The sequence below is a fragment of the Nerophis lumbriciformis genome, linkage group LG06 (genome assembly GCF_033978685.3).
Source record: "Nerophis lumbriciformis linkage group LG06, RoL_Nlum_v2.1, whole genome shotgun sequence".
NCBI classification, from domain to species: Eukaryota; Metazoa; Chordata; class Actinopteri; order Syngnathiformes; family Syngnathidae; genus Nerophis; species Nerophis lumbriciformis.
The window spans coordinates 38,191,743-38,209,766 of record NC_084553.2 but is presented as its reverse complement, the minus strand read 5'-3'; the positions used below and the strand labels follow the sequence as shown (position 1 = coordinate 38,209,766).

General features: G+C 37.9%; 1 protein-coding gene across 1 annotated transcript in view; it reads right to left on the bottom strand.

The window, feature by feature from the left end:
* Nucleotides 1-771: 771 nt before the first annotated feature.
* Nucleotides 772-18,024, bottom strand: part of LOC133608746 (globoside alpha-1,3-N-acetylgalactosaminyltransferase 1-like) — a 37,778-nt gene continuing 20,525 nt past the window's right edge. The window contains exons 2-11 of the mRNA XM_061964244.1: nucleotides 17,771-17,812; nucleotides 13,232-13,348; nucleotides 11,578-11,610; nucleotides 11,263-11,397; nucleotides 11,079-11,187; nucleotides 6,003-6,116; nucleotides 5,790-5,906; nucleotides 3,802-3,935; nucleotides 1,747-1,824; nucleotides 772-1,670 (exon numbers count right to left, since the gene is read on the bottom strand). Coding sequence (XP_061820228.1) covers nucleotides 1,520-1,670; nucleotides 1,747-1,824; nucleotides 3,802-3,935; nucleotides 5,790-5,906; nucleotides 6,003-6,116; nucleotides 11,079-11,187; nucleotides 11,263-11,397; nucleotides 11,578-11,610; nucleotides 13,232-13,348; nucleotides 17,771-17,812 — 1,030 coding nt within the window. The 3' untranslated portion in view covers nucleotides 772-1,519. The remainder of the gene's footprint in view (nucleotides 1,671-1,746; nucleotides 1,825-3,801; nucleotides 3,936-5,789; nucleotides 5,907-6,002; nucleotides 6,117-11,078; nucleotides 11,188-11,262; nucleotides 11,398-11,577; nucleotides 11,611-13,231; nucleotides 13,349-17,770; nucleotides 17,813-18,024) is intronic.

Here is an 18,024-nt window from a genome sequence, read left to right as displayed (position 1 = left end):
AGGTACCTTCGCTCCCACATACATACACAAATACAGTACATATTTACATACCTAAAGTTCGTACATCCACACGCACATTCAATATACAAACATACACATACACATACTGTACATATACACTCACTGTACAAACACATATACACACTCTGTACATATACATTCACTGTACAAATACATATACACATACTGTACATATACATTCATTCTACAAACACATATACACATTCTGTACAGATACAAGTACATATGCATACATACACTCATGCACATAATCACGTTTCATCAAACATATATTGATGCCTTAATCAGAAAAAAAAAACTATCCCTACACCACAAAACATTTACTCTTTATGCAAATGCATCTTAAGAATCCAGTAGGAAATACATTCATCCAATGTAACATAAATTCATCCAATGCAACATAAATTCATGGTCTTTGACCAAAATGACCAATGTCAGCCATAACAAAGTGGCTTATATGGACTATCAGACTATGCCGAGGGCTAGATTTCATATTAAACTAGGGATGTCTCGCGGGCCAAACTGAAGTGGTCGGCGGGCCCAGACTTTGCCCGTGGGCCGTAGTATGGACACCCCTGACTTACAGGTTAACACTTTGTGGGGTTTAACAAATGACAAGGCTGAAAGAACTTGTCCTGTCAACGGCAACACATCTAGGACAAACTGAAATGAATGCAAATTAATTTCAACAGAGTAATAAACAAGATGTAACAAATGTATCATCATCAGCTCAGGTTCAAATGTTCAATAAAAAATTTGCAAATCAACATTTATTAACACTTGAACACACAAAAGTACACACATTGTCCCAGGTAGGCCTACTAGTAAAGTCTAAAAGGTATACCCATTCCTACTTTCAAGTATCAAAATAAAACAACCTGTACCATTTGTATTGTTTCATTTATTTCATGGGGTTGTCGAGTCATTACATGAATCACCTACCGTATATTCAATATTTACTCACAATTAGAGCGGTTTCTGATAATGTGATTGCATTATTCCTTATATGACAACACAATTTGAGAAACACATTTCGTTATGATGCAGTGCAATTTAAAATCACAGCAAACTTTACACACTACAATAAAAATGTCGGGATATTCCAATCAGGGTTTTATGCTGCCGATTCCGATACCAATCTTCAATTTGTGAGACCGGCCGATACCAATCACATGTGTTAACTGCAAACTTTTCCATTCATTTATGAAGAGTGTTATTGACAATTTAGGAATAACAACACATTATTTAAACTAGTTCCCTGTTCTTTTTATCAGCGCGTAACATGTTCAGCCTCATCCTCCAGTGATAATGTTACATGATCATAATACTTCAATACAAAGAAATGCCGTTTATTTTCTGTAATGGAGGTGATTATGATCGTGTATGGAGACACATTATTGGCTGCTAGCCTCTTGTCAGCCAGGGGACTAAAAATAAATAGTGTTAAAATGCAATAATCAGCAATGGCCACATGTTGTTTATACTTCTGCTTAGAATATCATCGGTTTCCAGCATTGGGCCGCACTTCCTTGTAGTTTTTAATCAGCTGGGACACTCTAACCACTTTAATGTCGGCCGGGACCGGGTCATAGTCGCTCCACAGGTATTCAGGAGACAGCACTTTGGCGGGCTTGTTGTACAGCAGGTATCTGCAGAGAATTAAATGGAGAGTATTGTAAGGAAATATTTAGTGGGACTACTGTGAAGAGGATATGAATATGTTACTTGTTGAGGTGACTCTCTTCCTGCCACACAGCCTGAATTCTTATCTTGGAGTCCTCCTGGGCTTGGATGTAACAGTGTCTAGTGAGAAACATGTCAACATATGTTATAAACGGCAATTAAGTGTACAGTCTAAACCAAAATTAACTATAATGTGTTTATTTTGTCTGCAACCCTGCCTTTATTAGTTTTTTCCTAGTCATTAGCCTCTGCCTGTCCAGCATAAATGCAGTAGTACTGCAGTCAACCTTCACATTAAGATGGATAGGATAGGTGCTTTATTGTCATTGTATTTGCAACACAACACAACTTAGTTGAGCAATCCTCTTAAATAGCAGCATCTTGATTCAGCAATTATAATAGTTATGTCACAATGAAGTGAAGGATGAATAAACAGTTATATAGCAGTGCATAGGTGAACGGTTAAGTGGCAGGGAATAGATGAACAGTGAGGTTGCAGTGAATACATAAACAGTTAAATAACAGTGGATAAATAAGCAGTTGAGTTACAGTGGCTTCGTAGATAGTTAAATTGCAGTGGTTGAGTAGTTATAGCGAATAAGTTAACAGTTAAAGTGCAATTATGCAACACCTTCCAGTTGTAAATTCTGGACTGATCAAGGTAATATTTCTGCAAGGTTTGGGCATCATTTACATATTGTACAATACTAGTGCTATAAACTGTGCCTAAAACGGCACTTAAAAAGAGAAACAACATTGAGCTTTTGTCTTCTAACAATGCTTTTTTTTTTTTTTTTAAATGTTTACAGAATTTTGTGACATAAACGTAGAAAATAGTACTGCATTTTTCGGAGTATAAGTCGCTCCGGAGTATAAGTCGCTCCGGAGTATAAGTCGCACCGGCCGAAAATGCACAATAAAGAAGGAAAAAAACATATATGAGTCGCACTGGAGTATAAGTCGCATTTTTGGGAGAAATTTATTTGATAAAACCCAACACTAAGAATAGACATTTGAAAGGCAATTTAAAATAAATAAAGAGGCTGAATAAGTGTACGTTATATGAGGCATAAATAACCAACTGAGAACGTGCCTGGTATGTTAACGTAACATATTATAGTAAGAGTCATTCAAATAACTATAACATATAGAACATGCTATACATGTTTACCAAACAATCTATCACTCCTAATCGCTAAATCCCATGAAATCTTATACGTCTAGTCTCTTACGTGAATGAGCTAAATAATATTATTTGATATTTTACAGTAATGTGTTAATAATTTCACACATAAGTCGCTCCTGAGTATAAGTCGCACCCCCGGCCAAACTATTTAAAAAACTGCGACTTATAGTCCGAAAAACATGGTAATAATAATAATACTTAACACACAGTCAGGAGTATAGCACCAAATTCTGGGCCCTCGTACACAAGACTCTTAAATGGCTTTCCATCCCACCCTAAAACCAACGTTGCCACACCACACACACGCTAAGTATGTTTACATGCGCTAAAAAACTGATTATTGCATGGATTTGATTGAAACCAGCTTTTTTAAAACACACGTAAAAACCTGGGTTTTAGGTTTTTGACTTTTTAAAGATGAGATTAACAAACCTAGAACATATTTGGATGAACCCGGTAGATAGATTAGTTTTGTTTTGAAAAAGTATCCAATTACACACACTACATCACCATGGCAAACATCTTCACATGACAGAACTGCCTGGATTGATAAGTCTTTTCAAGTTGTAAAGCTCTCTTTTCATGGATTTTAATGACATTCACATGTGTGAGTAAAACCTAATGATCCTTGATTTTCAAGCAGTATTCAATCAATCAATGTTTACTTATATAACCCTTAATCACAAATGTCATAAAGGGCTGCCACACTCAGTTTTGAGTCTACATGACTAAAAAGTCAAAACAAATGTTTACAGTAGTTTATTCCCCTGTGGCAAAGGCTTTGAATTTCTGTATTGACAACTTCCTTCGCAAAAAAAAAAATCACACCAGTGTCAAAACCCATCTTTAAATACCCCAATTCTTGCTCTGATTTTCAGGTATTTCAGGTATTTTAGGTAAGTGTTGCTTACTTGACTAGTCTATACATATCCTCCAGGTAGCCCCCCCAGACTGCTGCCGTGTAGTAATAGTCTCCTTCCCCAGCAGGAATGTAGGCTTTGGACTGTGGCCGCCGCTCATATGGAAATTTGTCCCGATGGCTGTCCTGAAAAGGATCATAATACATTTAAATAATTACTGTATGTAAAATATGAAGTGAGGGATCACACTGGGGACTAATATTTGAGCTAATATAAGATGCATACTGTACAAGGATAGGATGAGATAGGATAGGATTTATCCCACAATGGGGAATAATGTCCACACAAATAAGGTCAAAAACATGGGAAAACAAGACGGAAAACATTTAGCACAAGCACTTACAAGACATTAAAGCAGGGATCCCCAAACCGGCGACAGCCCGCCAGCGTCCAAGTAAAAAAAAAAAAAAAAAGCAAATATATATATATATATATAACCCGACCTCGGATAAGCGGAAGAAGATGGATGGATGGATGGATATATATCTATATGTACCGGTATATATATGTATTTTTTTTTTTTTTTTTTTTAAATCTGTCTTTTCTAATCCATTTTCTACCGCTTTTTACTTTCGGGGTCTCCTAGCTACTCAGGCAAATCATATCGTCTAATAATGCATTTTCCCATCGATAAGGTGACATTGCCCTTGCGCCCCAGTGTTGGGCGAGCGCCTGGCAGTCAATTAGTGAGGAATATATATACATATATATACATATATATATATATATATATATATATATATATATATATATATATATATATATTATATATATATATATATATATATATATACATATACACATATATATATATATATATATATATATATATATATATATATATATATATATATATATATATATATATATATATATATATATACATACATATATTGCGCTCTACCACGGTATCAAGCACTATTTTTTGGATAATCTAATTAAGACACATATATATATATATATATATATATATATATATACAGCCCGGCCCCCGGTTTAATTTTTTTTAACCCAATGCGGCCTCCAAGTCAAAAAGTTTGGGGACCCCTGCATTAAAGGATCACAGAATAGGTTTCTTGGCAACACTAAATTGGCCCTCATGTGTGAATGTGAGTGTGAATGTTGTCTGTCTATCTGTGTTGGCTCTGTGATGTGGCGGCGACTTGTCCAGGGTTTACCCCGCCTTCCGCCCGAATGCTGCTGGGATAGGCTCCAGCCCCACCGTCACCCCAAAAGGAACAAGCGGTAGAAAATGGATGAATGGAGAACTGATGCCACAAGCTGCCACTTCAGCGGAACCATTTCTACATACAGCTACAAAAGTAAAACACAACAATAAAACCAACAATGAGCAGTAAATAACACATACTGCGCACATGCCATTTACAATTTCAACATGCATAGACAAACCAAACAAAACCCACCCACACACACCACAGTGGCCTCGACAGCGCTCCACGACAGGAACAGAACCAACAAAACAACCAAGAGAGCCGACTCCATCCTAGGCTGCCTACGAGCTCTCGGCCAATGTCCAGTCTGCACGGACAAGCGAGAATCCGTCGCATAGAGACTGAAGCGTCTTCGGCCAGGACTCCATTAAGACCGTCCATCCCGATGCTCATTGCCAGATCCGCAGCCCCGTTTTCTGGTCTGCTTCTCCTCCGGTCACTCAACGGAGTGGCAAAAAGCCAGCTGCTGGGCTCCAGTACAAAGATGTTCATGGCCAAAAGGTTCCCCATAAGCAGATCCAAACGTTTACAAAAAAAGCACCAAAAAGCACAGCAGAAGTCACAAAAGTGCCACCTCTTGTTGTGCAGTCCCAAAGGGCCCCAGGCAAAAGGCAAAAACACATGAAAACAAAGGGGACATATCAAGGACACAAAAGGAGGATACACAAGAGCACAGAGCTCCTGCAGATAGCAGCCACTACAGCGACTCCATCTTGAAACCCCCCCACAAAAAAACAGTGAACAGACCTTGTAGTAGCCACGATGAAGCACAGCAGAAAGTCTGCTGAGAGACTCGGCTCCAAAGCGGTTGTGGAACACGCTATCGATGTCCATCATGAAAAGATAGTCGGCCTTGCTCCGGATCTGGAACACATGATTGGAAACAAATCAAGACACGGTTTATGTGTTTGTAAAACTGAATTGTGACGTTATGGGGTGTGATTGACAAGAATGTCCTACCTGATTATCAATGGCTTTGGTCGCCCACTCCATCCTTCCAAGAACCACTTCTTGCCAGTGCTGGGCGCTGGGCACAGGGACCACAGAGATGTTCCGGGCGCTGCCCAGTTCAACCTGGGTAAGGGTAAAAGGTAATGTTTAGAACCTGCTTAACAAGTAACATTGGGGATCACCCTGTTTATTACACTTTCACATATTAACATGTCCGCCAGGCCCTATCCCCAAATAGTTAAGAATCCTGAATCCAGACGAGGATCTGGATTACGCCACTTGTTCCTTATCCCATTAATGACATTTCCAGAAACTGTTCTTTTTTTGTACGATCACCTCTCTTCTGTCTAAAATTTTGATCTTGGGTATGTAATCCTCCATATTGGCAGCCACATTCATTTATTGGTTCAGCAGAGTATTAAAAAACATTCTTACATATGACAACAAAACAAACATGATACAGAGTACTACAGTGCCTTTCAGCATGATTTCTCTCTATTTATACTCACTTATCAAGAATAATGGTCTCACATGTACTGTACAATAAAAAACATTAAACAGGCTATAGATTCTACAATGTAGAAACTAGAAATGTAGATGTCTCGGAAAACATTATTTTGGCAACATTGTGACAAGCAGACCAGCCAGTAAGCCCCACCCTCAGCCTCTCCAGGCAGATAGGCAGGAAAGCTGAGCGGTATCGGATCCAGCAGCCTCATGTTGCTGTATTCGACCAGGAAATGTGCAAATGTGGTTATTTTATTCAAGTAAATGTTAAAAAAAACCAATTGCACTCAAAGAGGAAACACATTAAAACAATGTTGAGAACTTGTTGAATCAGGTCTTGACCGGGAGCAACTCAAACCTAACGTTGGAACAACATGCTTTTTGACAACGTTTCATCAATGCTGGGTCCTGACGTTGATTTGACCATTGAATTTTGGTCATTTTCCAATCAATATTTTACAACACAAATACAACGTTGAAACAACATGCTTTTTGATAACGATTGTTCAATGTCAGGTTATGACGTAGATTTGCCTATTGCAATTTGGTAATTTCTCAACCAACAACGTGGATCCAAAGTTAGACATCAACGTCTCAATTTACACATATAACTATTTTGCAACGTTGTTTCAAAGTCAGATTTAAAGAACATGTATGTATAATCAACGTTGTATCAATGTCTTGTGCCTGCTGGGACACACACAAAACAAATTTACAAATAAGTTTATAAATCGAAAAAGTTTCACATTGATTAAATTTTTAGATTCTACTTCCCTTTTGAATGTTGTTTGGTATGTGGTCTATTCCATACGTTCTTAGACTGGCTGGATCATTATTATGGAAACCCCAAAAATGTCTGGCCATAGGGTAGTTGGTGTTTTCTGTACGAATAGCATATTTACAGTATGCTACGCCAAGCAGTGTTGTAGGTGTCTTTTGGTCATTCCAATATAGAACGCGTTGACTATGACATTATAGCCTACAAGCAACATATATTGTCGTAAAATTGATAAAATAGTGGATGTCATATTCCTTTTGTGAATGATTGCCAACAATGTATGTGTTGGTCGTATACAGGATTACTGCAATGACTAGTTTTACATCTGTACAAGCCAACAGATAAGGAACTTAGCCATGTCTTCTTGGACATTGGTAGCTGATAGCTATGAAGTTTGAACCTATTTATCTTTTAACAAGGGACACCTTTTGGAAGACAAGTGGAGCGATGATGATTTTATCCTGTTAGCCTCCCCGCTGTATGTGGTACTGAAAATAATACAATATTTGGTTGTTTTAGATCTGTTTCTATCAAGAAGAGAGTCCATATTTAATTGGCTGACACAATCTAAGGACTTTTGGAGTTTGTTTTTGTTGTACCTTCTATATATGTATATAACGAAAATTGCACTCTTTGAATGTATCGTAACAACATTAATTTGGGCTGTTACATCTATTATATATGTACAGCGTTAATATGCTGCATTATGATATCTATATTGGGTACTTGAAGACAATACATGTATAACATTATTAAGGTTGTGTAACATGCCATTTGGTATTGGCTACCTGGGTTTCCCTGCATGCTCACTGATTAGTGTAATATGACACATTTATTCTCTCAAGGTATTAAAATGCCAACTAAATTATGTTAATGTGTTGGTGTGTAACAATTGCTCGATATATCGATATATATTCCTGAATTTCAAGTTTATCGATCTGTGCTCAGCAAGTTTGCCTTCCAAAAGATAGGTATCGATCCAATATCATTTTAAAAGGGAATCGATTAGTTTTATCGATACTAGCAAAAGAAGGCAGACTTAATATGAAGTTTAGCACTTTTTATAATAAGGATGTCAATCGTTAAGTGTATTTTGCCGCCATCAAAACAAAAATGGCGCATAACTACAGTGGTCAAGGGAGGTCATAACAAACACCACAAGACAATTGTGTAATATCAGTGATTTGTGTGTGTGCCTTTAAGATGTGGTGCTGTTGTGTGTGACGTGTGTGAGAGAGGCAGAGTGAACAGAATCGCGCGAGAGTTTGGTGTCTGTGTGTATATAGTGTCTAAACGTTAGTTGTCGTGAACAGCAGCTCTTGTTTATGTGTGTTTTGACACCCTTGCGTTTGCTACCGCTTGTTAAAAAATGGTCTGAGAGTGTATCTCCAACTGCGTCTCTCCTTCTCCACTGCCGGGCGTTACAATATTGTAACTTTCAGCTACAGCACGATTGCAAAAGCTACAACAAATACAAACAACAGATCACAATGATAAAGCCGCAACACAACCTTAAAGCACAAAATACGCAACCCATAAGGCGTAAGTGATAGTTACGGCGATGCATGCTTTTCGGGTAAACCTCTACCTTTTGTAGAGATATCCGCTGGCATTCCTGAGGCAAAATACGTCACTAAAGTCTCACATTCTAAACGGCTCATTTGGAGCAAGTTTGGAAGAAAGCAAGATTGTTTTATAAATATCTCCGCTGTGTCTCCATGATTTTTATTCCAAATTTTCGAAACTTATGGGGATTTCAAACACACAAAAACAGGTATCAACAGGTAAGAAACGTTTTGCATAATAAGTCTCCTTTAATAATTGAATAATGTCAGGTAATATTTGAATAATTGTAGGTACTTGTGTTTTGAAGAATAACAATGGACATTGACCTTTGTATGACGTTTTTTTCTTGATTGTTTTGACTTGCCAAAAGAAACTTGGAGTAAATTTATTAGCAAAAGACACCTCCTGCAAATGTGTTTGCACTTTGTCAATGGATTGACACATTTTCTTTATTTCTTTTACTCATATTTTATTTTAAGTTTCTTAATTTCTTATACTCATATTTTGGTTTACATGTATTTTTCGGACATATTTACAGTACTGTACTGTACTGTAATTTCCAAGTTATAAGCCGCTACAGTAATGTAATTTCCAAGCTATAGAATAATAATAATAATATTGGATTAGATTTGTATAGCGCTTTTCTATCAATTAGATACTCAAAGCGCTCATAGAGAAGTGAGAACCCATTATTCATTCACTCCACATTCACACTTGGTGGTGGTAAGCTACATTTGTAGCAACAGCTGCCTTAGAGTAGACTGACAGATGCGTGGCTACAAATTTGCGCCTATGGCGCCTCCGACCACCACCGATCATTCATTCACCAGTGTGAGCAGCACTGGGAGCAAGGGTGAAGTGTCTTGCCCAAGGACACAACGGCAGTGACTTGGATGGCCAGAGACAGGGAGCGAACCTGGAACCCTCAAGTTGCTGGCAATTAAAAAAAAGTCATCAAATGTCTCTACACACTTGAAAAATTCTCAAAGTACATTGTACATTGTAGCAGCAACAATTGAAAATATGGCAAATCTATATAAAAATACATGTTAATACTAATTAATAATAACATATCTGTTTTTAAATGTATGTATACATTTTTTTAGTCTTTTTAAAGAAAATAATGTCATAGCAGATTATGCAAATTAGGAAATGATGTCATGGTGACCACGCCCGTATCTTGGCAATCGAGGGAAAACCCTGGTTTGTGATATGATAATAAATGCGATTACATACCAGCATATGCAAGTTTTTTTTAATCAAAATTGAAAGAACATATACATTTAGTAAGAAGGTTTATATAAAGGGCCTGATCTACTGAGATTCAAATACCATGCGCTAAACAGCATGTGCGAATTATAAAATTGTGTGTATATATATGACGACATGAGCAGCGCAATCCCCTACTTTCTTACAACTATTTCTGTCAATTAGCACATCCTTTCTAGACATACTAAATAAAGAGGCAAAACAGGGGCTGCAGAACAGTTTCAGCCTTGATAAATCACCCTTTGTGTGCTAAATAGCACTTTTTGCATGTTCTCCTCCCAGTACTGTGGGCGTTCTGATGATCATTAAAAATTCTGCATATTCATGAAGACAGACACGATAAATGGATTGTGCTCATTATTCCGCTAGAGACGCATTCCTCTGGTAGTTTGGTAGATCCGCTTTGTGTGTACTATGAAGTTTGCACGTATTTTAATACACGCAAAACATTTGTTGATCAGGCCCGAAGTGTTTAATTGTTGCACAATATTTAAATAAAATGAGGCAGCGGGCAACGTAAAATGCTGTGGCAGGCCACATAAAATGACAGGATTGGCCATATAAATTGACGTGGCGGGCCACAAGAAATGCAATCAATAAAATAAAAACCAGCAATCAAATGTATATTCAATAAATAACCAACAAAACTACTAAAATGAAATTATAATGAGAGAAGACCGAAGACACCACTGTTGTTGGTTCTAAAATACAGTTGGATGTACTGTATATACTATGTACATATGGATCGTTATTTACTAAGCATTGAATAACGCTTACTGCAAATAGTATTTTGATGCTATGATCAACCTAACCTGACAAACTCCTGTAATAGTTGGTGTGAAATTGCTGATAAAGCGTCCTCTACGATCTTCTCAGCCTTTTGAAGTGCAGGCGGAAAAAGTCATAAATAATTCGACATAGAAACAATAATCAAAAAATGAATGTGTTGACAAATAGAGTCTCACTTTAGGTACGTCTTGTTCGTTGTCTGTGAAGACATAATACGTGACCCGGAAATCGACCAGAAAGTGTTTTTCAGCTGACTGCAAGAAGCCCTTCAGGAAGCGAGTATATCTGTGAATATGACAAAATAGTCCAAATAAATATCACAGAACATAACAAACCACTTTGCCAAGTAGTTATACATACTTGCCAACAGCAAACACCACCACAGCAACCCTTGGGTTCATTGGTTTATAGATTGCATCTATGACCACTGGATCAAAAGTTCCCTCCCAAACCAAAGGAGCATTCCAGTTAGTGACAGAGTTCACATCAGTACGTCTGAGGGGAGCAAAGACATTTTATATTCGTTGACTGTGTACTACATGGTCTGCATTGTATGTTCAGGGGGTTTGCTTACTACATCAGGTACTCAATTCATTTACGTTTCATATTCATATATTCTTTATTTCCTTAGAAATCGAACGAAATATTACATAGTCTCTTCTTTGTGTTGCTTACCCTTTCTGAGTGCTTGGCTGTGCATATTTCAATCTACAACACAAGATAAAATATGTTTGTTAGAACACATGCAAAGTGTGTAATTCAGGTATGGTTTATGGTTATGGTTTAAGTTTATTTCGAACGTGCATACAGTTAGAACATGACACAACACGTTTCCAGTTTCTCATTGCAACACGTCCGAAAAGGAGTAGGAAGAAGCAGTATTTCCTTAATCCTACCCGTTTTCCATTTCATAGCAATTAGCAACACATTTAATTCACTTCCTGTTCTCATTTTGTACACAATTTAACTTCATAAATGATAAAGTTATAAATAAATAGTTATATGAGTTGTTATTCACATAATGAGATGAATAAGAGGATTTCATTTTTCAATCAAATTTTAAATGTTTATCACAATTCTTCTTCCTTGTACTTTGTATACACTATGAGTTTGAACGGTGTCTTAAAGTGGATCATATTAGGACATTGTTTGACTTCTTTGCTTAATCCATTCCATAATTTAATACTACATACGGATATACTGAAGGTTTTAATTGTTGTATGTGCATACACATGTTTAAATTACATTTATCTCTAAGGTTCTATTTCTTATCTTTTGTTGAGAAGAATTGTTGTACATTCTAGGTAGTAGGTTATAGTTTGCTTTGTACATAATTTCCGCTGTTTGCAAATGCAACAACTCAGTGAATTTCAATATTTTTGGTTTAAAAAATAAAGAGTTTGCGTGTTCTCTGTATCCAACGTTATGTCTTATTCTTTTTTGTAACACGATTAGTGAATGTAGTGAACTTTTGTAGTTATTTACCCGTATTTCTACACAACAATTCAGATATGGTAACCCTAGCAAGCTGGAGACTATCCCAGCTGCACTCGGGCAGAAAGCAGGGTACACCTTGGACAAGTCGCCACCTCATCGCAGGGCCAAAACAGATAGACAGACAACATTCACACTCAAATTTTCACACACTAGGGCCAATTTAGTGTTGCCAATCAACCTATCCCCAGGTGCATGTCTTTGGAGGTTGGAGGGAGCCGGAGTACCCGGAGGGAACACACGCAGTCACGGGAAGAACATGCAAACTCCACACAGAAAGACCCCGGCCGGCCCTGGTAATTAAACCCAGGACCTTCTTACAGCTGCCCGGTCCAATACATATGTAGCTTTATTCATCATTGATGTATTTCTTGCCACCTAATGTTGTGTATTTAATATGACATTAACAGTTCATTTTATTATCTATTATTACATCCAAGAATGTGGTTTATTTTACTGTGTCAAAATCTACTCCGTCTTTTTAATTTGTGTGTGACTATGTATTGTGGAAAGGGAACGAGAAGTTATACATTATCACATGACTGCAGTTTGACCTGTACAGGTGCTGTTAGACCTTTTATTTTTTCCAGCTATCACTAAACAAGAATGGCAGCTAATAAACTAGTAAAAGTAAAAGCATGGCTATTTACACTGACTAAGACCATAAAATTTACTTTACGCCAAAAAAACGGTAATAGAAGTATTTCTATTACTTTGTAGTAATTTTGTTTATTCTTGTTCATCTATATATTCTCTCTCCGCACGTTTGTGTCAGTGTTTAATTACAGATAAGGATTTGACATTACCACAGTGAATGCATATGTGTGCTACACACCCAACTTTCATTCTAAACTCCCCAATACTCCAGTTGCCACAGTTGTTTACATATTCTTGGACTTCACAACTTGTTGTCGATACATGTGTCATGGGGAAATTGTCCTGTTGGAATATCCTGATAAGAGAAAACATATTATTTATGATGTACTATACAAATCTAACACTAGTCTACTACAGTTGAAAATAACAGGAAAATTGTAGGACTGGTTCAGAAATATCCACAAGCACAAAGATGACTACCACTGAGGACACCAAAATACTGTCCTTGGTATTTTTTGTGTGACAAAAAGAAGGTGATATCACTGACTGGAAATATGCTTTGTGTAGGACATTCAGGGCCGTTGCTAGGAATTCTAAGCACCTTGAAAGAATATCGTGTGGGCCCCTCTTTTGTCAAATTTGGCTGCTTTCTCGAAAAAAAACTATCAGTAGTTTTCTTACGTTGTAATTGTCTATACAAGTGATTCTCAAATTGTGGTACTGTGGTCATGTTGGTCATTATGGTGGTGCTTGGAGAGCCAAGTGTTTTCTGAGTTGGTACTTGATGAACAAAGTTTGAGAACCACTGGTCTACATGCTTACTGGTCAGAAGATACAATGAAAGAAATGTGATTTATAATCACTGCTTGCTATGAGGCAGCTGCTTTTTGTTCAAGCTTTCGATGAGTATGAACATAAAATATGACTTTTCTCAAGTTTTAATAGTCTATCTGCCTGCTGGTCAGAAGATACAATGAAAGAAACATCATGTAAAAATCACTACTTACTTGTACACAAGGCAGCTGCTGCTTTTCGTTCAAGGCAAATATTTGAAATATTTGCGTTTGGTACATGCTTAGTAGCATTGGGTAGCAGACATGAATGGGTAGAAGATATCGACAGAACACCCCACTACCCCAAATATTGCCGCCTTCAATTTTATTTTTCAGTCTTTTTGAGGGTGCCTGGTGTAATAGACCCAATTTGTTTCTTTTTTTTACATTTAACGACGTCAAAACGTCAGAGTATTATTATGTAAATTATGTATTCCTAGTTGTCTTATTCTCATATCACTGATTTGCAACATGTTATTACACCTCCGATTGCAAAATACATTTTCAATTAACGACTCAACAAAAAAGGTACTGGGTATTTTATTGTATTTAATACAAAAATGCAAAAAAACTAAGTGTCCTGGCTCAAGATAGTCTACAGGTAAATATGGAGCATGTAACTTCAATGTGCAAGCAAAACAAATATTAAAAAAAACAACATGCCTCATCTAATCTTAATTAAAGTTTAAATTGGCTTGTGGCTTAAATGATAAATGATAAATGGGTTATACTTGTATAGCGCTTTTCTACCTTCAAGGTACTCAAAGCGCTTTGACACTATTTCCACATTTACCCATTCACACACACATTCACACACTGATGGCAGGAGCTGCCATGCAAGGCGCTAACCAGCAGCCACCAGGAGCAAGGGGTGAAGTGTCTTGCCCAAGGACACAACGGACGTGACTAGGATGGTAGAAGGTGGGGATTGAACCACAGTAACCAGCAACCCTCCGATTGCTGGCACGGCCACTCTACCAACTTCGCCACGCCGTCCCCTAAATAAAAAATAAAAAACAATTTAAAGATGCAGCTAATGGGAGTCACCGTTGTAGCCTTCAAAACCCTCTAAAAACCTTCAAAACCCTCCAATAATGTTTTATATACACACTGCAAGTATATATATTGTAGTAAGAGGCACATTCATAACAACATGTAAAATGTACAATATTTACCGTATTTTGGTCATTTTATGCATTACCGGAACTTATTTCCTCAGTGCATTTATTCCCGTTTCCATAGCAATGCACTTCCGAATTCCGGCAACAAACGTGTGTTCTTACTTCCGGAAACAAACGCGAGTGTGTTCTAATCATGGCAGACTTGGTAACAGACAACAAAGACAAATGAAGATTCCCAACCTTATCGTTTTGAAACTTAATATACGGAGGATGAACTACTGCTTCTAGAAGCGAGCACAAAGGAAGGGTGAAACGTTGGAGCAGACGGAAGCTGAGAGAGTGAGGTCGGCGTGACTTAATGCTGTAAATGTGGAGCTTGGAGCCAAACTATGTCGACATAAATAGAGTGCTTACCCAAACTAAACCGGATAAAAATGCCCCTGGCGAGCTGGACCAAACGCACAACTGTCCATCGAGTGAGTCACTTTAATATTGATCAATATACATGCAGCACGTCATGCTATTGTTAGTACATCTACATACACTGTCGAGCTAGCTGTGTACAAACATAACATGAAACGTGGGCTAATTTTACAGATACGTTAATATGAATATGTTACGTTTTTCAGTCAGTACAAATTGGTGTCCTATCGCATTGTGTTGCGTATTGCATAGTCAAAAGCAATTCAGCTGCTGAAGCAAAGGTTAGGTTACCTCTTGCTGTAGCTGGCTTACGGCTAATGCCGTAGCAAGGCGATGTGTTACTACGCTAGAAAAAGAGTTCCTCAGTGTTCGCTCTTACAACAAAAAAGTCGCTACAGCTTAGATATTATACTGGCTACGAAACATACATCAAGAATTGTTGGCCGTTTTGGTTGCATTTTTAAAGTTACTTAGAGGCAGAATGGATTGCTCCCATTAGCTGCATTGCGAGCCACCTACAACACGCCGATTATCACAAATTACAATGCTAAAAGAAAAGAAAAAACATTTGCCTTCTTGTCTATCATAAGGATTGTAAACTATAAGCACAATTCCAAAAAAAGAGCAGTTCCCCTTTGACAGCTTGTGTTTTTAGCTCAATGCCTAGCACTCTTGCACTGTGCTCTCATTAGATGGATCCAGGTTCGAGCACTGGGCAATTCACAGCATAGGCTGGACCAGACGCGAGTTTAGAAACCCTAGCGCCGAACAGGGATGACCACGCCCCGCGCTCCCCGTAGCTCATTTGATTGGTCGCTGCAAAGTCTCTCGCTTGTGCCTTGAGTACACCACCTTTGGTGGCTGAAGTAAACACAACTCTACTTTTATTAACATATTTTGTGCATAACTTGCAAATTGGCCAAAATCTGTAGTTTTCTATGATGAGCTTTACAACAAAAACTACAGAATGGCGGCCAAATGTAGCTATGCCCCCAACATTATAATTCTATGCGGTCTCAATTGTGACATTAGGAGGAAATACGTGCTGAAGTTATAGATAGATAGATAGATAGATAGTACTTTATTGATTCCTTCAGGAGAGTTCCCTCAGTAAAATTAAAAGCCACGCTGTAATGAACACACACGCACGCACACACACAATCATATATAACAGTATTAATATCATGGAAAACAAGTCTAACCTACCCCTAAAAGTGGAAGTTCAGCGTGGCTGCTTCCTGTAGTGTGTACAATATGCATTTGGCTTGATGAAGACTGGCGCGTAAATTGTCAACTTTTCATCACATCTTTACCTTAAGTATGCTTCCTTAATTCAGCAGGTGTCATAATAAACAAGACAGCGATTAATTTTCCTTCAGCGACCGATGGTGGCAAAAGTGGCGCACTGCATGAGAAATCAGCTAGAGCAGGCGGAAGAAGAGGGGACTTTGCAGCAACCAATCAAATGAGCTCCGGGGTGCGCGGGGCGTGGTCATCCCTGCTCTTCGCTAGGGTTTCTAAACTCGCGGACCAGACGGGCTATACACTCATTTTCTTTTCGACATCGTCTACTTTTGTTTTACTTGATCCCCTGCACATGTGAGTAAGGACATTTAGATAGATGAACAAGCACACATTTTGTCATTGTTTTTATCTCAAATCCTGGTAACGGCCCTGTCCACTATTACAGGGGTGCCCGATTTGGGGCCCTTGGGCCAGATTCGGGCCGTAGAGTTGTTTCTTTTGGCCCGCAAAAGGGTGGCTTCCATAAATTCAATACATATGTATACTCTTAAGCTCACACAATCATTGATGGCATGTCTGCAAGGGTTACAAGTTGCCATGCCATCTATTGAACTTAATGATATCCACTACCTTAAATAACGGCAGAATGGGACTAAACTACTTAATTTTTGTGCATCTGTACTCTTAAAATCACTTTGTTTGGCCGATTGCCACATTTTCACTTTGGTCTTTGGAAGGAAAACATTTAGGCACCCCTGCACCCACAGGAACTTTTTTGTGTATGTTATAACATTCATACACTTAAAATCATTTATATATTTTTTACAGAAAGGTCTAGAGCAGTGGTTCTTGAACTTTCTCACTAAGTACCACCTCAGAAAACACTTGGGTCTCATGTACCACCATAATGACCAACATTAAAATACAGTAGCATAGTAGGCCTAAGTATACATTAAAACAAGGCAGAGGTTTTATTTAACAAGTATATTCAATATTTTGGGCCACTATAAAATTACACACAGTTTGAACAGTAACACTGTGTTTGAATATTTAATAAAGTGAATCTTTAGCGTAAAACTAGATGAGGCCCACAGTTTGAGAATCCTTTGGTAGAGGTCTTTTCCATGCCACAAACAAATCATAGCGCTTACTTACCATCGGAATGAGTGAGAGTTCCCCGAGTAGATATACAAAGCTCTGTGAATAAATAACAGTAAAATGTCACCTTCATTAGCATGAATATTCACAACAAAGACTAATGAATAACAGGTCTTCTGCTAAGTAGAGAAAAACATCAACTACGAGGATGAGACAAATATTAAACTGTACTGCGCAGTTGTCCAACTAAAATGTTGCCCGCCTCATCATTTTATGTGTTCCGCAAAAGTCTGAAAATAACGTGCATCAAT